The 25,074-nt window shown below is 45.6% G+C and overlaps 1 protein-coding gene across 3 annotated transcripts in view; it reads right to left on the bottom strand.

Moving 5' to 3' along the window:
• The window catches only part of LOC144753407 (uncharacterized), a 211,230-nt gene that overhangs the window by 95,951 nt on the left and 90,205 nt on the right, over positions 1-25,074 (bottom strand). For 2 of the 3 annotated variants that reach the window (XM_078641107.1, XM_078641106.1), the window contains one exon: positions 22,695-23,059. The exons of the other annotated variant lie outside the window; for it this stretch is intronic. In XM_078641107.1, coding sequence (XP_078497233.1) covers positions 22,695-22,962 — 268 coding nt within the window. In that variant the 5' untranslated portion in view covers positions 22,963-23,059. The remainder of the gene's footprint in view (positions 1-22,694; positions 23,060-25,074) is intronic. 3 annotated transcript variants of the gene reach the window in all.

The following is a 25,074-nucleotide window of genomic DNA, read 5'->3' on the forward strand; positions in this document are numbered from 1 at the left end:
GAACAAAATTTTATAAGGAGTAAGGCCTGTCCGAGAATTAGGTACTGATCTGATAGACAACAATGCCAGTGGAAGTGCATCTGGCCAAGTCAGAGAAGTAGAAGCTTGTATTTTAGCTAATTTCAACTTCAGGGTAGCATTGTATCTTTCCACCAATCCTGCTGATTGCGGGTGGAACACTGCATGGAATTTTTGTTTGATCCCTGATCCTTTCAGGACATACTTGATAACGTTCCCTATGAAATGAGGTCCGTTATCACTCCACAAAAGTCTACAAACACCATAACGAGGGGAAAATTCCTTCAAAAGCACCTTTGCCGTAGTAATTGCAGTATTGTCTTTTGTATGGTACGCCTCAATCCATTTGCTGAAGGCACATACCACCACCAACACATACTTCAGGTTATTGCAGCGTTCAAGCTGAATATAATCCATCTGCAAAACTTCAAAAGGTGCAGTCGGTGTAGCAAACCCTCCTGCTGGAGTTCGTGTCCCCTTTCCAGGATTGAATTGCAGACAAATCATGCAGGACTGCACTACTCTCTTAGCTGTGCTAGCAATTTCTGGATGCTCCCAAAATTGCGTAAGCAATTTCACTATTGCTGAAGCTCCAACATGTGCTAGCCCATGTGCCATCTGAACCATAGGTTGTACAAAAGCTATAGGTAACTTCCATTTGTCCATCTGTTTGTTTCGCCAACACCTTCATCATCCAACTCTCCATCCTTAGACCATTGCTCTCTTTCTTTATCAGAAGCGGTCCTCTGTATCTCTAGTACTTCTTTCCTAGCATCGTGCCACCGCTCAGCTTGTGACTTCACTACATACATAGAAGTAGTGTTAGGCTGCATCGAAGTCTCATGTGCCACTTGATCTACAAAAGCATTTCCTTGTCCCACCTTATCAGTCACTTTCCTGTGTGCACTACATTTCACTATAGCTATTTTCTTTGGATATGTTAATGCAGTTAAAAGATTATGCACTAATTCTCCGTGCATTATCTGCATTCCATGTGATGTCAGAAAACCTCTTTCCTTCCAGAGCAGGCCAAAATCATGCGCCACTCCAAAAGCTTAGCGGCTATCTGTATAAATGTTCACACGCAAACCTGTACTAAGCTCACATGCTTGTGTCAAAGCTATTAGTTCTGCTGCTTGAGCTGACTTCTGTGGTATGCGAGCTGTCTCCACTATCGTGTGAAGCGTAGTAATTGCATACGCGGCTGAAGTTGTACCATCCGGTAACTTCAGACAAGACCCATCAACCCACAGTTCTCCATCTACATCTGGAAGGGGCGTATCTTGCAAATCAATAGGACCCTTTGTCTGTTCCTCAGTCAGAAAAATACAATCATGTGTTTCTTGCGCCTTAGGTTGAGTCACCGGAAATGGCAACAACGTGGCTGGGTTTAGTGTTACACATCTCTTCAGTGTAATATGAGGAGCTAACAGCGTCAACTCATATCCTGTCAGGCGAGCACTAGTTAAATGCTGTGTCTTTGTTTGATTCAAAAGGGCATCACCAGCATGGGGTACCAGCACCAACAGCTTATGTGATAAGACTATCCCTTCACTCTGGCGTATTGACACAGCTGTTGCTGCAACCGAGCGAAAACATCCAGGCAACGCTCGAACAACAGGATCAAGTACTGCTGAAAAATAGGCACAAGGACGTAGCTTATCACCATGTGTCTGTACTAAAACCGACAATGCACATCCATCTCTCTCGTGTACGTACAATGTAAAAGGCTTCATGTAATCTGGAGTACCTAACACTGGTGCTGAACAAAGAGCTTGTCGTAACTGTTGGAAAGCTTTTTCACATTCATCTGTCCATGTAAGGGGTATTGGAGTGTCTTTTGTCAAAAGGGCTAACAAAGGTTTAACAAAGTATGAAAATCCTAATATCCATTGCCTACAAAAGGAAGTAAGACCTAAAAATGCTCGAACTTCTTTCTGTGTGGAAGGTACTGGTGTGTCTAAAATTGCCTGAATACGACCTGATGTGAGTGCACGCCCCTCCTTAGACAAAAGGTGACCTAAGTAGGTTACCTTTGGTCTACAATATTGTAATTTTTTCCTTGATACTTTGTGATGATGTGAAGCAAGGAAAGAAAGCAAGCAATGCAATTTTGCTTTATTCTAGAATTAACTCATAAAAGCTTTTACAAGCAGCATTAAAAAACCATTAAAAAACATATATATTTTTTGAAAATGAGGCTAAAAAGTTCATAAAAATGCATCAGTTACATTATCACTTAAAATTTTGCTGATAAAATACAGTGTAAACACTCTGGTAATAACCTCGTCTTAATTCATCTGTCTAAAAACTTTTGTCCAATGGACCATGACCAGCCGAGAAATTTAGAGGTGGCTGTGGCTATAAACAGTGAAGAATTAGTACATATAATTCTTAAAGCCACAGCTCTGCTGGTCGTACCTAAATTCTTACACATGGGGTAAGCCAGATATGTCTGGGCTCTGCATAGGATTTGCATGCAAATAAAAAATGTCCAATTGTTTCATCATGCACTCCACAGGATGGACAAGAACTATTTGATGGGCCTCCCCACCTGCCTGTTAGAGATCTGAGGGGAAGAGCACCTGCTCTAATCTGGAAAAGCAGCTTCCTATCCCTCTGGCTAGTGATGACATCCCAATAAGGTTCGAGGGTGGGAAGAAACTTTACTTCCAAAAATGTTCCCGCCATAGTCTCTGAGCTAGTTTCATTCCAGGTACGTTCGACCACCTTCTCCCAATAGATCTCTTTTAAATTAGTCTTTGATGGGAATGAGGCAGTCTCTGGATTTTCTCATAGCGTATAGAGGCCAAGTACACCCAACATTTTTCTAAGTTCTTTTAGCCATCCTATTTTGTGGAGCACATCTGCCTTGATTATGTCCATAAATCACTCTGCATAGTGTAAGAGTTCAGGTGTAGTCCAAAGTCTGCGCCAGTACATAATAGGTCTCAGTCTTGCTAAATCAGTTAATGCCTTCCTGCCCAGATCGTACCTTAACGGCAATAAAGGGGTACCCTTGGGGAGGCTAGTAATAAGTCGGAAGAACTTATTTTCCGAAATTTGCAATTTCCCAAGGTTCTCGTAACCCCACAGCTCGGCCCCATAAAGTGAAGATCCTAGGGCTTTGGCCTCATACACCTGGAGCACAGGTTTTACTGGTTTTGTTAAAGATTTTCTGTGCTCAGAGCCAAGTGCACCTGCTATTTGCCTGTGTCTTATAGTTGCAGTATCTATGTGTTTAGTCCATCTTTGGTCATTTGATATCTGGATTCCCAAATATGTAAAGGCATTAACAGTCTCTAGTGGGTGATCGTTCATAACAATATGAGATGTATGGCCTCGAGATGGATTAAAAGCCATTAGCTTTGTTTTGGACACATTGATTTCAAGTCCATGTTCCTTACAAAATTGATCAAAGATTGTTAAGGCGCGCTGTAGACCACTCGGGGTCTTGGATAAAATCAGAGTGTCGTCTGCAAACATTAAAATCGGTATCTTGGTACCAGCCAATGATGGGGCGTCCACGTTTTCAGACAACATACGGGAAACAACTCCATTAATATACAGCGTGAACAGCGTGGGGGCCATTGAGCATCCTTGACGTACCCCACGCTCCACAGGGAAATCTGGAGTGACCATACCATGTCCTCCCCACTGAATCCTCGCAAAATTTGCCTCATGTAGCCTCATTATCATTGTTAAAAGTTCTTCTGGTAGACCCAGATTCTTCAACACTTGCCACCGTTTAGGCCTTGGGACGAGAACAAAAGCAGCCCGTAAATCTACAAAAGCTGCATACAGGCTGCCCTTCCTCAGTAATACGGTCTTCCATTGTAAAAGGGTGAAGCGGAAGACCTGGTCCATTGTGCTAGTAAATTTTCGAAAACCTGCTTGAAATGGTGACAAGGCGTTGTTCTCTTCGTCCCAATCCAAGAGTCTGTTGACAACCACCCTACCAATCACCTTTTGGTTGGTGTCAATTAGGCTTATGGGCCTATAATTTCCTGGTTGCAATTTGTCTCCTTTCTTGAAGATGGGAATTATAACTGCGCATTGCCATGACGCCGGTATATTAGCGCCCTGGGCAACCGCATTCAATAGGAGGAGCATGCATTTGCTCCAGCGCTCCTTATCATTGATGAAAAGGTCCGCCGGCACCCCGTCTAATCCCGGGGCTCTGCCATTAGAAACTGTGCTCAGGGCCATCATGACTTCACTGTTGCAGAATAAATTGTCTTTATAAAAGGAAGGCCTGTAGTCAGCCATCAGATTATTGGGCTGAGTGTCTGCATACTGTGGCTTAAAGTAATTGATCCAGTCCTCCTGGGATACATTGTTGTCTGGAGGCTCCGATAAACCCCCCTTGCCCCATTTGACAATAACCTTGAGTCTTTTTTGTCACTGGCCTCCTTTAGCTCTTGCCAATGGAGCTCGTCCCACTGTTTCTTCGCATTGGCTATGCTTTTTCTGTACTCTGTTCTAGCAAGGCGAATAGACACCAGATCCCTTCCCCTAATCGCGGCTCCTAGAGCTGCTCTAGTCTGCCTACACTCAGCGTTATACCACTTCGCTGGTTTGGCGTTTCTTGCATAAACTTTTTTTTGCAGGTTTCTGGAAATAATCCCTAATAGCTAAGAAAAGGTTTTCGTGAATACTGGTTGCTTTATCACTGCCTAGATCATTTAGGTTTACTTGTTCAAGGAGTTTTACCGCTTCGTCAACCTGAGTATTAATACTATTTATAGTTTGCTGGTTAGCCTTTACGTATACCCATTTTAGCCTACACATGTCATTGGTTGGAACAGTTAAAGGGGCATTAACTACCTCATGTGTCATACCCACACTATTTCGAACCCACCATTTGTGTTTGACACATAACGGATTATGATCGCTTTCTATTCTATATTTTACCTCCATATCGATCACTTGTCCCCAGAGCTTTAAACTGCATAAAACGTAGTCTATTCGGCTACTGGATCGCCCGTTATCAAAGGTATTTGCCCCTGACTTATCGCTCAAGGTCCTTCCATGTAATGCCCTCAAGCTACTTTCGTAGCATATTGCATTTAAGGAGATGATGTCCTCAGACCAATGAGTGACAGGTTTCAGATGTAGTTTAGGGACACCCCATTGCCTATCCTCCTCATCTCCTGCCCAGTCTTCTTGGATAGCCAGGGGTTCAAAAGTTCTATTTAAATCACCCGCTATCACAACACTGCTGTCTAGCGAGTGGATTTCGAGGAGGGAACCCAAAGCCGCACAAACTTCTGACCTCCCTCCCCTATTACCCCTGGCGTAGACATTGTAAATGTCAAGCCAACCCTGAGAACCCAGGTAGATTCTAATAAGTTGAATATCTCTACTTTTGGTGTCAATTACGCTAGACACTGTCTTACCCACATAGTAAGGCCACCCATCGGTCGCCCCTTTGCGCCTTTTAATGCTGGGATGTGATCATTCAAATAGCCTTCATTAAAACATGGCTCGCAGAGCCAGGTCTCCTGGAAGATACACACATCATAGGTATTTATAAAGCTTCTCCATTCCTCAGAGTCTTGCTTGGAGCCTAACCCCGCTATATTCCAGGAGACTAGTTTACTAATATCATCCCCTGTGTCCTCAGATACACCATTAAGACAAGATACAGCCCGGGTAGCAGGTGGCCCCAGCTCACCTACACCAACAGATCTTCCATTTGGGCTAGTCGTGAAAGTATCCCCACAGATTACACCTAGATCTATGTTAAGTTTCGGAGGATATTCAGCACTCAGGTCTATGGCATCCACTGTTTCTGGTGTCCCCATTATTTCTATATCATTCACGATCTCCTCTATGGCCCCGGTCCCTTTCGTTGGATATATTAAATGTCAATCATTGCTATCCAGTCCTGAGCAGTTTCTCTCGCATACTCCACCCATGGTTTGAGAAAACTGCTCTTGGAGCTGGGGACAAGATTTTCTTAGCTGGATCTTTGATTGTGCAGGGGCACTGGTCCTAAATTCTAGGGCAAAGAGATTTTCAGCAAGAGAAGCATATTTCTTCGTGAGCTCTATGGAATCATATTTATGATTTGGGGTGCTAATCCGTTTTGCCTGCAAAATCTCTTCCCTTATCACTGACCGACTGCCTCTCACATGTCGCAACCAGTGAATGGCTTTATTTGTGAGGGATTCAGGGTGCTCCATGTTGCCTTTGGTGAGTTTGGGGACACCGGTCATATACATTTTATTAGGGGAGTGGCCTTTGTTAGTATGGCTAATCCCTCTTTTCCCCTGAGTATTAACAGCTGGTATTTTATTCTTTTCGCAGACTCCAGGTATTATGATTGGTCCTCTTTTCGTATTTCTTGGCTTCTGTTGGGTTTTTGGGACATTCACTTTAGCTCTAGGAGCATTAGATATAGGTGTTTCTTGTAGGCTTGTCTGTATAGTAGGTCTGGTCTTACTAGGGTCAAGGGGGTGCGATACAATTAAGTCACTACACTTGTCCTTGCCTGGGGCTTGATGGGTCTTACGTTTGAGAGGGAAGGAGTTTTGCAGACTTATTGTTGAGTTTGCTTGAGTTTTTCTTCCTCGCTCACCCTCACCCCTGACTAATATGGTTAAATTCTTTACTAGGGATTTTAGTGACTCTATTTCATCACGAAGAAGAATTACAAGATTTGTTAAATTAATTACTTCTTCAGTCGCTGTTGCACCCTTTCTGCTGCTGAGATTAAAGGCAGCATCCAGATTGGCTATCTGTCCTTCAGCGGAGGTGGGATCTGTTTCTAATGGCAGCAGTTGATGGACAGGAGGCTCAGTATGAATGTCAGCCAGAACTGTAAACCTATTATGACAGCGTATCAATGGGACAGCAGCCGTTGGTAAAGTGTCACAAGTCGTGAGCCTCTGCTGGTTTTCGGCTACATGCCCCTGATCATTATTATGACTGATCAAACAATCCCTATTATCTATATCATTATCGACCCTAAATTTATTTTTTATTTTGGCCCGGAACATTGCTGGTATTATAGGTAGAGTATTGGTGACTTCTTGTAATCTTTGTGTATCACCCCCATTCTCACTTATGACCTCCTCTCTACACTGGCCCTGCAGCGTCGAGGATTGCCTTACACTCATCGACAAGATCATTAATTCGGTCCTTTACACCTTCAGACGCATGACTGACCGCTTTTCTAGATTTCTTTCCCTTTTGTTTTTTTGGGGGTTTACCGTCCCCTCCCCCGGCCTCCATTATTTTTCGTTTCCCTATGGCGCAGGTATATACACTGTTACACGTGTAGTCAATATGCTTTTGTTGGTAGTGAGCAGGGTTTATCCGGTATCCCCCAGCTGAACTACTTGAACATAGTCCTGCACCCAATCCTTAAATATGGAACAGTCCTACCATAGCCGTGGAGTGATCGATGTTGGGGATATGGCCCTGCCCTGCCACGGTCTGCCACGGACGGCCACAGATGGCCCGCCCTCTGCCCGGGCGCGTCCCACGAGGCGGGAGCAGCAGCCCTCTCTTCAGCGCCTCCGGGCCCGGGATTCTGACGCGGCAATTCGCGTCCCCGTGAGCAGCAGGGGATGCCGGGCAATGTAGTCTCCCTTCGCTTCCCCCTCTCCGCGGCCGCGATGTCAGGAGCGGCGGCGGGGGAAAGCGGAGCTGCCCAGTGATGTGTCCGTGGGTCCGTGAGTCAGGGCAAGCAAGCAAACTGAGGACCGGAGTGTCTGCAGGTCCCCCAACAATCTGACGCCCCCACTCGGCCGCAGCAGCAGCCCTCTCTTAAGCGCCTCCGGGCGCGGGATCCTGACGCGGCAATTCGCGTCCCCGTGAGCAGCAGGGGATGCCGGGCAATGTAGTCTCCCTTCGCTTCCCCCTCTCCACGGCCGCGATGTCAGGAGCGGCGGCGGGGGAAAGCGTAGCTGCCCAGTGATGTGTCCGTGGGTCCGTGAGTCAGGGCGAGCAAGCAAACTGAGGACCGGAGTGTCTGCAGGTCCCCCAACGATCTGACGCCCCCCCTGACGTGCATTTTTCACATTGTTCAGGGGTATCAGCTGCCAACAAAATATCATTGACATATTGTATGAGCGCCACACCTTCGAGCAGAACAAAATAATCTAGTAGTCTTTTTAGTGCTTGACTGTAAATACTAGGACTCTCAGTATAGCCTTGAGGAGCTCTACAAAATCTATACGATCGAATATTGAAAGTGAAACCGAACAAATATCGGCTATCAGGATGAATAGGGATCGAAAAGAAAGCGTTCTTCAAGTCTATAACAGAGAACGTAGTTGCTGTTGGAGGAACCAAAGTAAGTAGTGTCCTTATGTCAGAAACCACAGGGTACTGTGGTACTACAATCTTGTTTACCTCTCTCAAGTCGATGATAAATCTATAAATCCTAGTGTCAGTATCTTTTTTCAAAACAGGAAGAATGGGACTGTTACAGACATTTAATGGAACTTCTTCAACAACCCCCACTTCAATGAGATCCTGTACAATTCGTGCAAGTGCTTCCTCACCCTCCTGTGAAATTCTATATTGGGGCAGTCGTGGTAACACAGCTCCCTCCTTTGCACTAATATGTACCGGTGGAATAACCATCTGTCCCACATCAGTATCTGAAGTAGCCCACAAAGTTTTAGGTAGGGAGGCTAATGCAATATCCTCTTTAACAAGACAAACTCTGTTCATCACAGGGTAATTATCATTCAATATCACACGTACTCCTTCAGGGGAACATCTTATTGTGGCTCTGAAATACTTGAGCATATCAAGACCCACAATATTATCTGGTGTATTTGGGGAAAGCCAAAACGGGCATGGAGCAGCAAATTTATCAACATGAAATGCAAGTGGTTGTGACAATGGGCTAAGGGAAGGTGTTCCATCGAACCCTATAGATGTGATCGTTAAGCCAGACAGGGAAGCCCTCGGAACCAATTGTTTAGACAGAGCGCTACGAGTAGCTCCCGTATGAACCAGAAACTGACCAGTAGAACCCAAACATGTGCTGGAACTTCAACTGATTCCTTACCCCATCCTACGCAATCCTATGCATAAACAGAATCATGTAAATCAGGCTGCGCATAATCAGACATTTGGTATTGATTACGCCTATCAAAAGTGTTGAACCCAGTTCAGTTCATAAGTCTTTATTTCGATAATAAAATCATAAAAGACAGAAGTCAACGACATTCGATACAAAATTCTTATCAAAAAGTCCATCTTTACAGACAATTTTTAAAAGGGATATTAAACAATGTAAAAAAGACTTATAACAGTACAGAAAAAGCTAAGACAATATAAAAGTACATTGACAACAGTTCCTTAAAAAAAATCATTTCAAAGATAAAATCATTTCAAGGTTCGGATACATTTAATTTCCTAGTTCGAATAACCCATGCCCACCCAAGAAATTTGGCAAGGTCTACCACAACCAGCTCAGAGGTATTTGTTCGGAATATCTTCAGGGCTTCAGCACTCCCTTTAATTCCTAAACTGCAACAGGTCGGCCTGAGCCATTTCAGTCTGGGTACATGGTACGCTGGGCATGCGAAAAGGAAGTGGCCCATGCTCTCCGATTGAGTTGGACAGAAGGGACAATGATCACAAGAATTAGCAAACCACTTCGATGTAAAAGAATTAATGGGTAAGGATCCGACACGGAATTGATGGTATAATTTCCGTTCAAGGGTCTTTGTGATCGCATCCCAATAGGTTTCCAAGGAGGGGGGTCACTTTAAGGGTCAAGAAGAGGCCAGTTAGGCTGATGGAATCGTCTGACTGGATTACAAGAGAATGTTTAGCTGAGGCCCAATACATATCTTTGAGGTCCTGTTTGGAGGGGAACAAAGAAGTCCCCGGACAGAACCATAACTGATTGAGGCCCATCTCTTCTAAAACCGTTTTCACTTCCCTGAGCCATGCAATTTGTGAAGCTCCCAATGTTGATTTTATCTCGGCAAGTTCGCTGGCGAATAAGCTGAGATCTGGAGATGTCCAGATCTGTCGCCACAGGGCCACCGAACGATACCGTGCTAACTCTTTGATGGGTTTAACACCCAGATCTAGTAGCAGTGGTTTCGTGGGTGTGGATTGGGGAGGCTTATCAGATTCTGCAAAAATTTATTTTGGACTTTGGTCAAAAGAATTAACCCCCCATGCATCAATCTAGGATTTTGCATTTCTTAAATAGCGAAAATTAAGGAATCGCTATTTAGGAAATGCAAAATCCTATGCATCAAGAAATCCTAAAAGTTTTTAGGATTTCTTAATTTTCGGAAATTGCGATTCCTTAATTGCGAATCGCAATTAAGGAATGGCATTACATTGATTCCTATGGGCCTAGAGGCCCATAGGGATCAATGCCGTTTTGCATTTTTTTTTTTTGCACTCGCAATTTGTTGATGCATTGCAAGGGTGCAGAGGGGGGTCCAAAGGACCCCCCCTGCACCCCTGAAATGTATTTTCAAGTGCATGTTTCACACACATGTCCTAAGGACATGTGTGTCTGTAACATGCAAGTTTAAAAAATGCATTTTTTTGCTTTTTTAAACATTTTCGCAAATGAACACGAGGGTCAACCTCGTGTTAATTTGCACTTCCAATTTCAAAATTTGCTATTTTTTACAAATTGATGCATTGCATTTAAGGAATCGCACAAATGCGATTCCTTAATTGCATTTGCATTTTTAAGAAATGCAAAAAATAGCTAATTGTTTCATGCATCCCAAAAACGTATTTAGGAAGTGCAAACGGCCGAATTTACCGATTCGCACCGTTTGCACTTCCTAAATAGGTTGATGCATGTGGGGGTAAATCTTTATAACCCCAGAGGTCAGCACCATACAGAATGGCAGCATTGATTTTGGCATCATAGATCTTAAGTACTGGAGCAATACTTTTAGTATGGGATTTCTTATGCTCCTGAATTAAGCAACCAGTGAGGCGTGCAAATTTTAAGTATAGAGCCTCAATCTGGGGTTTCCAAGTGAGGCGGTAATCTAAAGTCACACCCAAGTAACTCATTACCTCGACTTGTTCAACACTATCACCATTCAAACTAACTGTGCTTTTAATGGGACGCTTTTTACTAAAGACCATAAATTTGGTCTTGTTAATGTTGATTTGTAAGTCATTAGCCCTGCAGAATTCATCAAATCTATTGAGTGCGGTCTGTAGCCCTTTTCGAGTTTTAGAAAAGAACAACGTATCGTCGGCAAAAATAAGCATCGGATACTTGGTTCCTCCCAAACTAGGTGCATCTGTTGGGGTGTTAGCAAAGAACGCCACTACTTGATTGATGAACAGGAGGAAAAGGGTAGGGGCCAGCACACAGCCCTGCCGGACTCCACGTGTAACTGGAAAGCTGTCAGTCTCCTGCCCTTGCTTCCCCCATCTCACCCTTGCAAAATTGCCGTCATGTAATCTGATTACTAAATTCAGAAGATCAGACGGCATGCCCATAGAGTTTAAAGCATTCCACATTTTACCCCTGGGCACCAGGTCGAAGGCCGACTTAAGATCCACAAAGGCGGCATAAATCGCTCCTCCACCTATCTGGACAAACTTCCAGTACAACATGGTTAACCTGAAGACCTGATCTATTGTACTGGTTCCAGATCTAAATCCGGCTTGCATGGGTGTTAAAATGTTAGCCTGATCCATCCACCCCTGGATTCTTACAAGGATCATCCTAGCAGTTATTTTTTGAATTGTGTCGATCAAACTGATCGGGCGGTAATTACCCGGGGCCAAACGGTCACCTTTTTTAAAAATGGGTAAAATCTCCGCCCCTTTCCAGGAGACCGGAATCCTTGCCCCTTTGGCAATAGCATTGATAAGCATAGTTATATAAGGGACCCAGATATGTGGATTACTTCTAAAGAGATCTGCCGGTATTACGTCCATTCCTGGAGCTTTCCCTGACTGCACCATACCAAGGGCTGACTCTGCCTCTGAATAGGTGAAAATTAGGGAAGGGCATGAGTTATCAGATGGAAGATCCAACTTCATATACTCAGTAGATTGCTCAGGGAGTATAGCCCTAAACTGGGAAGAGTAAAAAGTTACCCAGTCAGCTGGGGAGACATGGTTATCTGGAATTATGGAATCCGGGTTAAGACCCCACTTAACGGTTTCCCAAAACCTAATATGATTAGATGACTGGCACGCCATATGGAGCTCTAACCAGAGCTGCTCATCCCATTCTTTCCTAGCGGTCCATTGTACTCTTTTGTATAACTGGCGCGCTGTTTTAATGTCACTAATGACACGAGTTTTAATCGCCTTAATCAGACCACCATGTGCCTCCCTACAACTCTTGTTGTACCATGTATGTTGGTGTTCTAAAACCTTATCCTTCTTTAGTTTGAACGGTTTGGTTAATAGAATTTTGAGTTTAGAAAAACATTGTTCGTGGAGGTCACTGATCTGGGTGAAGTCCTCAGAGGGAAGATTAAGGGCTTCCATCTTAATAAGAGCCATCGAGGCTTCCTGTTCTATACCACTTATAATAGAGGGGTCTTCAAGTACCCTAGGCCATCTAACCCTTCTTCTATCATTGGTCAGAATGGCTTCAGACGTTAGACAGAGGTTTTTAGGAGGTTCACCTCTAATCCCATCGATCTTCAAGGATAACGAAAGGGGATTATGGTCACTCTCTGGTCGTACTACTACCTCCATGTCAATCACTAGTGACCAGAATTCTATTTTAATTAAGATATAGTCTATTCTGCTTGCGCAGACCCCGTTATTGAAAGTGGGGTTTCCTTCCTTATCAGAATGTGTGCGCCCATTTACTGCTCTAAAACCCCGTTCAAGACACAGCCCTAGCCAGAGGAGTGCCGCTTCAGTGGCCTTCACACCCCTGTCCATAAGTAGTGGTGGAACGCCCCAAACAGCATCTTCATCGACCCCCAGATCCTTACCCACACTAAACAAAGGTTCAAATGAACAATTAAAATCTCCAGTTAAGAAAATAAGTTTGTTCCCACCTATTTCATCAAGCAACTGGTCAAAATCCTCCAGGATAATGGGCCGACGACCACCTGGCCGTCCACGGGCGTATATGTTAATAATTATTATGTCCTGTTTATCTACCCTACTGAGTGTGATCCCTAAAAGGTCAGGACTAGCCACTGTGAGTTCAGATGGTCTATACCCAATGGACTGTCTTACCCAGACCACTAGTCCTCCCGAGGCTCTCCCCTTAGGGCCCTGAATCGCTGGTTTAAAAAAGTTCAAATAACCTACTCGATGTATAGGGTCGGGAGCCCAGCTCTCCTGGAAGATAATGATGTCAAAGGAATCTATAAAAGTTGCCCAGTCTGCTGAGTCAACTCGACCCTATAACCCCGCTATGTTCCAAGAGAGAACCTTAAATGAATCAATTGAACTAAGGGAAAGAGTAGGCTCCAGGTCACACAGTTCCTCCTCAGTAAATGTAACTAGTCTCATTGGAATGTCCGATAGCTGTTCAGATGAATTAGGGTTTACAGTATCATTTCCTATTACAGGAACACACTCATTGGTATCCTGAACTAACTCATAACTCTTCAACTTAGTACTCATGGTTATAGAACGTGTATACACTGGCCCTAGGTCATGATGCAGTCAATCAATACCCTCAAGGCTAGACAATAGATCATACCGATTAGACAAACAGGGATAAAAAGGGGAGTTAGGTGTCCTCTCTGCTGTGTACCTCCCTGCATGTCTATGCATATGGAAGAGTGAGGGGGGTGGAACACCGGGCCGCTTTGGCTAAAAATATTTCAGGCCCAGGGATTGCACATCCCCCATCCTCCCAAAGCGTGCTTCTCTGCGAATGTGGTCTACTACCCATGGGTCTCGAAAGTTTATGAGAATACAATCGCCTTCTAAATCCTTCTTGCAGTAGCCCACTCAATCTACTCTGCGAACAGTCAGGACCTTGGTTGAAGATGTGGGTGGTAGGGGGCGATTTTTATTTAGCCAAAAGGCGACTTTGTTCATAAGGTCATCATGAGATTCTGGATGACCCTCCCTGAGAGGAGCAACGCCTGTGAGAACAATAATATAAGGCTTGGCATCTATAGGTAAGTCCGCCGGTGGTGGACCTCTATTCAATACTTTTCTAGGAGGTTGGGTAGGATGGATTTTGTTATTGGTGTTGGTGTTCCGCCCGACTGCAACACTGGGAGTCCCTAAAGATGGTAGATGAGGTTTGGTTGCTCCCTTTTTGACAGTCTTAGCCTGTATATTGATTGGCATGTTGGACCTTGGTTGCAGCGAGCCATTAGGTTGAGAACTAGCCCTCTCAGGTATTGGTGGGCGGGCCACCAAAGTAATAGGACCCTCTCCAGGAAGTTTACTATGGGATTGCTTAACAGATGGAGGAGCCTGAATAGAGGTAGATTTATTCCCCTGGGTCTTAGTGTTTCTATCTGTGGCAGTGGCCTGATGAGTAGCTTGGACGCCCGACAGTTGATTGAGTAGGCGACAGTTGGTGGTAACAAGAGTTTCAAGACTATCTAATTTTAAATTCATCAGCCTGGTTCTTTCCAGGACCGGTAACAAAAGGGTCTTGAAGAGAACCTCCATTTTGGAAAGTAAGTCAATATCACTACTACCCATACTTTTTGGAAAAACTTTCGTAACCACTGAAGGACCTAAAAAAGAAACATCATGATCACTAGAAAGTGGGGTCTTATTAGTGTCACTAGTTACATCATGAATGTTTGCTGTCAACATGTCAATTGCCATTTTAGGTAGTTTAGATACACCCCCTCTCTGATGTTCCCTATTTCGCTTCCTTTTACCATCTTGATTGTTATGTGGGGATTCATCTTCATAGAAGAGGCTAGTAGGGAAGGGCTATTAGACAAAATACTATCTTCATCCCCACTCCCCTGTGTGTCAAACCTTTCAATGTCATCGCTGCAATGTAACAGTGAAGGACCTTCTGCTCCACAATGAACATCCACCACAACAGGAATAATATTAGAATTTTGAGCAGGCTGGGGTATGGGTAATGGGCTTATGACAGAAGCAAGTGGCCCCAAGGATAAACGCTTCCCATTTACAAGGTCCAATTAACAGTCTTTTCTCTGCGTCGGCTATCTCTTTCTCCAGTATACCTGTAGCCTTTGTGATGAAGGCATCCAAAGGACCGGTAACCACCCCTTTAGGCGTCTGCAAAGTAACAGAACGATCTTTTCCAGAGCGAAGAGGCATATTGACTGAGAAGTGAGTTAAAAATAAAAATAGATAGCTGTAAGCAGGGGCCTGGGAATCTGGCCCAACCCAACCACGGCCGACCTCGGACGGCCTCAGACGGCCCGCCCTTTGCCCAGGCTTAGCCCCGAGCGCTCCCGCGCGCTCCCGCGCGGCGGGAAACACAGATTAGATATATAAGTCAACCCCCTGTTGGAAGAGGGGGCGGGGCGGTGAGGGAGAGCAGCCAAGGTGTATCGGGCGCGGGTGTTCCAGGGACTCCTGGGAAAGCGAGTCCTGAGCCCGTTGCTCGCAGCCCTCCTGCCCGAGTCCACACTCACAGCAACTCCCAGGAAAAAGAAAGACAGTCCAGAGGCGATGCGGGACCCGCGAAGCGGGTTCCGCAAGCAGTAAAATCCAAGGTAATCCTTTCAGCAGCAAACTGATTTACGAGTCCCACGTTAGTGCAGTGGGTGGGGTTCTTCAACTCGTTCCAGTGGGGCGGGGCGGTGAGGGAGAGCAGCCCAGGTGTTTTGGGCGCGGGTGTTCCAGGGACTCCTGGGAAAGCGAGTCCTGAGCCCGTTGCTCGCAGCCCTCCTGCCCGAGTCCACACTCACAGCAACTCCCAGGAAAAAGAAAGACAGTCCAGAGGCGATGCGGGACCCGCGAAGCGGGTTCCGCAAGCAGTAAAATCCAAGGTAATCCTTTCAGCAGCAAACTGATTTACGAGTCCCCATTCTGTGCTCGTGCATTTATTTATTTATTTATTTATTTATTTATTTGATTTATATAGCGCATTATAACCCAGGGGTCTCTAAGCGCTTTGTCAGGGTCCGCATGGCGGTTAAGAAAGATACAGCTGGTCACGAATCAGGGGCAACCCCACGCTTGCTGAAAGAGCACAGTTTTTAATTTCTTTCGGAAGGGCAGCAGCTTGGTTTCTTTCTGCAGTTCCAGTGGCAATTTATTCCAGAGAGCTGGGAGTGTGTAAGAGAAAGCACGACCCCCCACAGTAGCCAGTCTACAGCGTGGTTGAACAAGGAGGGTAGCTTCTGCAGATCTTAACGCCCTACCCGGCCTGTAGAGAGTCAGGCGTGATTTCATGTAGCTTGGTGCCCTACCATAAAGGGCTTTATGGACTATGCACAGCCCCTTGAACATTAGCCTTTGATTGACTGGCAGCCAGTGTAGTTCACGCAAGAGGGGGGATGCATGCGTGTTCCTCGGCTTTTTAAAGATGAGTCTAGCAGCGTCATTCATGACAACCTGCATTTTATTAAGGAGTCTTTGCGGTAATCCTATATACAACGAGTTGCCATAATCCAGCCTGGCTAAAATCATAGCAGAGACCGCACTCCTCAAGGTGGAGAAGGATAGCAACAAGGCGACTTTCCTGAGTTGTCGGAGAAGGCCGACACAGGTGCCGACTACAGCCGTAACTTGTTTTTTCATGGACCATTTACCGTCCACATGGATGCCCAGGCTTTTGACCACTGCCGCCGATTCCGGGGGCATACCCAGCTCCCTAGACCAAAATTGATCATTCCAAGGGTTGCCAGCGATGGTAATAGGCAACACCTCGGTCTTATCCGGATTGATCTTTAGGGAATTCCTGGACATCCAGTTGGCTGTGCTTCTCAGAATGTTTTACAGTCTTGTGAAGGCATCCTGGCCATCATCCAGTTGGATGATGATTTGGGTGTCATCCGCATAGTTATACACCTGGCAGTCCATTTGGTTGAGCATTAGAATCAGAGGCTGTAGGTAGATATTGAACAGAAGGGGTGACAGAGCAGACCCTTGCGGTACTCCGCAGGTGATCGATGTTGCTGTGGAAAACAGGTCACCAAGTTGCACTCTCTGCATCCTCCCTTGAAGAAAGGATGTGAACCATGCAAGTGCTGTGCCCTGAATGCCGAACTCCCTCATCCGCGACAATAGTTGTTTATGACACACGGTGTCAAATGCCGCGGAGAGGTCCAACAGCACCAGGGCACCCGGAGTTTTCTTGTCTGCTCTGTTCCTCAGTTCATCTATATTCGACAGCATGACAAGCTCCGTGCTATGATTCGCACGAAAGCCTGCCTGATTCGGCTCTAACAGGACGTTACTTTCCAGGTGCTTCGACAGAGTAGTGAGAACGTGTTGCTCCAGCACTTTCTCCAGGAATGGTAGCTGGGAGATTGGTCTGAAATTTTTCAGACATTTCACGTCCGCCCCCGTTTTTTTCAGCAGGGGGATCAGCCGGGCTTCTTTGAAGGAAAGAGGCACTTGTCCTACCTGTAAAGATAGGTTTAGGAGGCTCAGCACATCTTCCTCTATACCAGGGAGTGCCAGTTTGAATACTTCAGGTGGGCACGGATCAGACCTGGAGCCCGACTTGACCCGCCCCATAAGAGGAGACAGCCTCTCCCTTGTAATCAAGGGTAAGGCAGTTAATGGGGTTATCACTGGCATTCTAGCTGGCATAACCTGTGGCGGGCAGTCAATCTGGGTGGTCGCCGTGATTTCAGCCACAAGGTCTGTAATTTTGTTAGTAAAAAAGTCCTGGAATTTTTGGCAGTCTTCCTGAATAAACTCCGGAGTCTGTTCCTTATTTTTCCTAAGCTCCGTGAGGACTCGGAAGACTTCTTTCTGGGGATTCGTGGCAGTTGCAATCCTCTCCTCAAAAAACTCGGACTTCCTAGCTATGATCGCCTGCTTATAGCTAGTGAGTGCCTGTATATATCGGCTCCGGGAGTCCGAACTGTAGTCCTTGCGCCAGGCTCTTTCCAGTTTCCGTAGCCCCCGTTTCTTCTCTCTAAGTGGTTCATTATACCATGGGCCCCCTAGGCCTCTATCCGCTAGGTTCAGCCTACGGATTGGTACCACCCGATCCACGGCCTTCGTAAGTTTATCCATAAGTTCCCTACAAAGGACCTCTGGATTATCCGTCCGGTTATTGAAAGGGGGATTAGTTCGAAGTAGATTTACCATTTTATCTCCATCAATGTTTTTCCACTTCCTGACCGTCTTCCACCCTCCCCTGGTCGTTGTTGTTTGTTTGTCCACTAGTAACTCACCTCTCACCAAATGGTGATCGGACCATACGCACGGCTGAGCCGTTACCGCACCTTGCGTAGGGACTGTCATCCAGACCAAGTCAAGGGTGTGTCCCTTGATGTGGGTCGGGCCCTTCACTTGTTGGACCAAATCTAATGATATTAGCGCCTCCTCAATCTGTAGCGCTTGACCTTCTTTCAGGACTTTTTCCCAGTGGTAGTTAAAGTCACCCATTATGACTACTTTATCGTACCTAGAGCGAATGTCCTGGACCATTCTCAGGAACAAATCTGGGAAATCCGGCAATGCCCACGGGGGGCGATAAACTAGTAGAATACTCAGGCAGTCTGTCCCCAGCTTCAGCTTAACACCCATCACCTCCGCACCAGCCAGATTTTCGGTCAAAAACCTTTTGCCCTGTAGGCGTGAGCTGTACAGAAGGGCTACACCTCCCCCTCTCCTGGCTTCCGTTCTGTTATAGCAGAGTGCCCAAAAATCAGCTGGTAGAGAAGCTACGAGATCCGGCATTGACGAGTCTTCTAGCCACGTTTCTGTTATTCCTAAGAGATCCAATTCACCTTCTTCCAGAAGAGTGAAAACCTCTAGGTGATGACGTTGAAGGGAGCGTGTGTTGAGGAGACCATAACGCAGGCCTCGGACCTTAGGCGCGTCCTTCCGACCTGGATAGGAACTGAGGACTTTCAATAATCCTTCCTGTCTAAGTATAGCAGCACATCCCTGGCTGATGGCAATGTTGCCGCAATTCATAGCCCCTAACTCAACGCTAGTGTAGATGACACGCGGGCCAGGGGTCGTTGCCCCGGGTCCCGTATGGTCACGGATGGTCACGGATGGGCTCGCCACTGGCGAGCCTCCGGCGTGCCCATGGCGCGCCCGCTGCGCACGTGCGCTGCGCGCTTGCATGGGGCCGGTTTAAATAACCTCGAGCGTGCGAGGTCGTCAGGCAGCAACTAGCCTGTAAACCAAGATGGCGTCCCGACCCGGCACTTCCTCCCCCAAGATGGCTCCCACCCCAAGGTAGCAACTAACGACCCGCTAAACAGCGGTGCAGTTAACTTTTTATGTGCAAGTATGTCCTACCACAAACCCGGCAATATACAGAGCCCAGAAACTAAATTAAAAAATAGTCGCGTTAAAAGCGCTGTACTCGCGCTAGTCCAGCAGCGTTAAAAGAATTCACCAGCACCCTTCAAATCGCGGCGCTTACCTAGCAGGGAGAGACCCTAAAGTAATCAACTTAAATAGCCTCGAGCGTGCGAGGTCGTCAGGCAGCAACTAGCCTGTAAACCAAGATGGCGTCCCGACCCGGCACTTCCTCCCCCAAGATGGCTCCCACCCCAAGGTATTAACTAACAACCCGCTAAACAGCGGTGCAGTTAACTTTTTATGTGCAAGTATGTCCTACCACAAACCCGGCAAGATACAGAGCCCAGAAACTAAGTTAAAAAATAGTCGCGTTAAAAGAGCTGTACTCACGCTAGTCCAGCAGCGTTAAAAGAATTCACCAGCACCCTTCAAATCGCGGCGCTTACCTAGCTTTAAAGACTGCTTGATGAGTCTTTATCTTTTCTTTACTTTTCTTAATCTTTTCTTAATCTTTTCTGAACTGAGCTTTCTCAGCTCTCAGCTCCTTCTAGACTGAGCTTTCTCAGCTCTCAGCTCACTGTGCTGTGCTCAGCTCATAAGAAATCAGAAAAAAGTCTCTGAGGTCGGGGGGTTACCACGGCATAGGAAGACTCATGGCACCCAAAAAATAACAGTACTTACAGCACACGTGGCACTCGCAGCACTCGTAGCCCTTTCTTGGCCACCCCTGGGATTCTTCCGGTACTTCCGTGGTACATGCAGTGCCGGCCCTGCACGAGGCAATCGCGGCGCTCTCGCCCGCGGCTCCTGTCTTCACCTTTGCACACCCACAGAACCCGCGGCTAACCCTCGCCCTCTCCCCTGCAATCGGGTTCGGAACAGGTGCCGGGTGCTGGTTGATGGGTGATGCTGCGTGGAACAAGATCCCCGCTTAGACCTGCCGCGGAGCAGAGCGTCCACCGGTGCAGCCGCCGCCTCTACTCCTCGTGAATCTGGAACTCGTTTGGAGCTCATTGCTCACTGCTGCGCTCTAGCGTCCTTCCAACATTAGAATCAAACCTAGCCCGATCGTTCATGTTGCCCCTGGGACCTGAATATCCCGCACGATTTCTCATTGGTCCCCGGCCACGAGCATAGCGTTGTGAGCGCAGCAGTGGACACTCATCAGCCCAATGGCCAAATTTCCTACAATACGCGCATTGATCAATAGCCAAATTCGAGCGAGTATAAGAAGAACCATTAAATCCACGTCCACCTCTATCCTTACCTCTAGAAGGCGAACCATAAACCTGAGATAACATAACCTTTGTTTTTAAATCCTTAGACTTCTTATCTTCACTACCCTTTGCTTCTAATTCCTGACGCTCATAATATTGAGCCATCGTCAGGAGAGACGCCAGAGAAGAGGTAGTCCAAGAGCTTTCAATAGCTTTTAAACGACTAGCCACTCTTAGTAATAGATTCGTAACATATTTATCTACAAACAAATGTCGGCCCGTATCGTCCATTAGTGACTGACCACTAAAATCATGAAAGGCTTTCTCAAAACGCGTAAAGAAATCTGAAACAGATTCATATGCCTTTTGCTTACACAATGCTTAAATAGTCCAATCAATCTTTTTAGGGGGAATGATCGTTTTTAACTTAATTAATATCGCAGTGGGAAGATCTAAAATCAATCTACATGGCTTTTTCGCTGGTTCTCTTTCCTTATCTTCTATCTCTATATCGTCCCATTTTGCCCCATAGGCTGCTTGATCATCAACTTTCCGCACAGACCTCCACATATCAGGCGGTAATATTGGCCCGAAAAATAAATCAATGTCAGCTAATGTCATGGTACAAGAATTTATGGCTCCCTCAACTTCCTCATAGAAAGCGGCTGGATTTTTCCGCGGGTCAGGCAATGCAGCTTTAAGTGCCCTATTCCAGGGAGTATATACCCAATTATAAATAAAATATCCCTTTGCGTCAATGGAAGACTTATCATCACTGGTGTCGCACCTTTAGGAGGAACATATAAAGGCGCTGCCTCTCGCATAGGCTTTGCATGCACTATACTAGTCTTATCTGCTCCGAAGATAGATGATTGTTTCCTGTTGATCGGACCCGTCCGTTCATCTGATTTAGCTTTCCGATTCTCCTCTCGCAGACGAAGCGCCTCAGTTCGCAGTTTGAACAATCGCCTTATCGTATCAGCCACCTGGGGGAGAGTAAAAAGGCCATTACGTATTTGCTTATAATCGGTTATTTCATCATCAGGTTCTAAAACACCAGAAACTTTCTGAAACATCTCTACAACTTCTTCAGCAAAATGCTCAGTAAAATATAATTGCTCCCTTTCCTGCCAACCCTGTAAACTATCTAAAATATTAGAAACAGTGACAGTATCATGAAGTGCTTGACGAGCGGTCTTTCTTAATTCAGCCGCATGATCGACCGATAGCATGGAGCGAGTGTCTGTTTTCGTTCGATCTATCTCAGAGGCCTCATCTTCGCCGGATGGATCAGAGGGAACGGCATACGGAGGGGGAGGACGATCTAGTAACAAAAAATCATCTTGTGGTTTATTAAGGACAAGATAAAGAGGCTGCCGAACAGCATATTGGCCAGATATCTGTAATCTGCGCTCCTTCTCCTGTCTTTCTTCCAATTCTTTCACTTCTTTCTTTCTTAATTCTTGAGCTTTTTCATACACTCTTCCGTTGCTCTTTCTCAATCAGCGCTTGCTCACGTTTCTCACGCTCACGTACTTCCTTCACCCACATACGCACACACTCAAACATATCTTGTCTAGATTTCCGCTCCAACATACACTGTTCCACATACTCAATCTTTCGCATATCAAATGACCTATACATCGACCAACGTAACTCAGGATCCTTGCTCGTGTATTTCCTCCATAATGTGCTGTACATTATAGAAGAAAGACCATATTTTATGTACATATCTCTATTAGGCGTCCCCTCTGGGGGAGCCGGCTGCGATTCCTCAAGTCTTAACCGGTTATTTCCACAAAAGCAGCACATCATACGAAGTGCGCTAAAAGCAAACATGCCAAAAATAGTGCAAAATATGCAGTATTATAATCAAAGTAGCACTTAAAGTATCTTTAATATGTTGTGCCGTTCAAATTAAAATCACAAAATCACATCTTAGAGAAAAATCTCCTCATTACCTTCCTATGTGTGTTGTAACACATATATTACTCTTTCACATACACATCATGACTAGTCATACCAAACCAAAATTTGCCACAGCAAGCGTATTCTAAAACTGCCTTGCCAATCCCAGGCTTCCAAAACCCACAGCAAGTACCGTAGAACGGTTCTTACCAATCACAGGCAGGGCGTCCAGATTCCAACTGCCAAGTTCTAAATTCGACCAAATGGCCACTCCACGGCCAGCCAACAGAAGGGATCTCAGTCGAGGACCGGCACCACCTGGATGGCCAAATCGGAAAGAAAGGAAAAAACGCATTGGATGCCAAGACTCGGGTCTCTTCTGACAGTGATCACGTCCACGGCGAGATTCCAATCCTTTGTCACGACCACTCCTTTGGGCATCCGAGTCGCCGATGAGTCCCACGTTGGAAGCGCCCATTTGTAGTGGTGAGCCTCAGCAGGGCCTACCAGAGCTAGGGGTTCTCCCTTCTCATGCACAGAGTCCTCAGACAAATAAGAAGAAGTTGGCATAGAAACTGGAATAGAAAAAACAGAGTTTATTAACCTCAAGAGGTGGTACTATATTCACACAGCACCCTTCGGCAAGTGTATGAAGTAGCACACTGAATGGAAAGAGCATGGCCCTTTTTTTACCCACACAGGGGCTCAAAAGAAGGCGGTACACGCACAGAGTGCTGAGTTTCGAGACATATAAGGTCATACAGAAAATGCAGGGTCGACAAGTAGGAGGAGCTAACAGTGTCCAGTTTCTTGTAAATCCAAGGGAAATGACGAAGTGCACACCTATTTTTTCATTATTTTGTCCATTTTGTGTTTATTCGCGTGCTGGCCCAGAGTCGTGGTCTGCCCGAAGCCACGAAATTATGAATGTCCATCAAGAAACAATGGGGCAAGCTCTTTCCCCATTCCTGGACGCACAGCGGTAATGAAAGCATGTCAATTTTGCCACATTTCAAACCAAGTTAGTTCCAAAGTTTATTCAAAAAGGTTCATCCAAATTATTCACATTATGTAGGATTCCTCCAACGACACGTGCGAGGCATTATACTAGCATAACTGTAACCTCATACGCTACAAACATGTCGAAGCCTTAATCGGTAGCTAGGAGTGTATGCCGGTATTCTTCATAAATTTCATCACGATAACCCAATGCATTTCGGGCCCAAGGCCCTTCGTCAGGGATATTTCTACAATTGAAGATTAAAGAACAACATTTCAGTAGCAAAATAGTATGTATTTAAATTATGTAAAACACATTTCTCAGCACTTGATTAATCACGCTTTCAACGTTTTCCCGCTAATTGTGACCGTATCCCGCCACTGTCATCTTAATAAATGTCTAAGTAATCCTCCCTCCATTTCGTCAAACATCAATAAATCTAATCATTCCCATGTGTTCATCCTGAGTATGCAAGGTACACCAAACTGCCTACGTGTCGATGCTGAACTGAATTTAACAATCCCTCTGCATGCGCAAACTTTCAATTGATCTTTAAAGCGAGAAAAAACCTTTCCATCTGCTCCCTTACCTTCAAAACTAACTGTGTTTCGCCCACATTTCACTCTTTGTAACCTGCACGTTCAAACTCCGCCCCTCGATGACTCATATGTAACCTGTACATAGTGAAATGTGGGAGAAACACAGTTAGTGAACCAGTTGAGAGGGAATGAGAAGGACGTTTTGAAGGTAAGGGAGCAGATGGAAAGGTTTTTTCTCGCTTTAAAGATCAATTGAAAGTTTGCCACAAATACAAAATGGAGTTTGCACACTGTTACAATAGTTGCTGAATACAGCATGTCTAGCCGCTGCCAAATTACAACAGTGTGAGGGGGATTCCCTCTCAGAGCATTAGTTGGCTTGTTGCCAAATTAGCCCCATGGAGTAGTCCGGCAGAGGAGTGGACCGAAACTTTCGGTCACTGTCTGCGTTGAACCTCTTGTTGTCTCTGTGGCCTCCGTAAGCACCTTAGCGAGTGCTACACATTTTCAAAATTACACAATCACTTAAAATTAAGTAATTTGCACCTACACACTTTGGTCCTGAGGAAAGCCAGTTTTAATCATAAAGGCCTGGCTGAAACATGTAGACTACACCTGGATGTAGGAGACCCTAATTAACACTCCTATAACATTCAACAGCCTTTTTTTTTAATGCTAACAGTGACCCAGTTATTAAAATATAATTTACCCTCAGGTACTGGGATCCCTGTATAGCTTTTAAACTTTCACCTTCACGTCACTTCACTTCACTACACTGCACACTCAGAAACATACCTGCTCCGCTGTATTCAGGCGTCGAAGCACACCCGGGACACACTCGGTGTCACTGGGTGGGCCCGATGATGAAGCATGCCACCAACCAGGTTGGTGGGTGAGGGCTTCATGAACAAACAAAAGGGTTTGTACCCTGTCTTACAGTCTTGAGTCTGTGTAAAGTCAGAAATAGGCTAGTCCTTATTGATTTCACACTTTTAATTTCATAGCATTTTAATAGAAGAGAGCGTTCTGCAAATTATTTTTGCATTGACTT

This window comes from Lissotriton helveticus, chromosome 5_1, assembly GCF_964261635.1.
Source record: "Lissotriton helveticus chromosome 5_1, aLisHel1.1, whole genome shotgun sequence".
Taxonomy (NCBI): domain Eukaryota; kingdom Metazoa; phylum Chordata; class Amphibia; order Caudata; family Salamandridae; genus Lissotriton; species Lissotriton helveticus.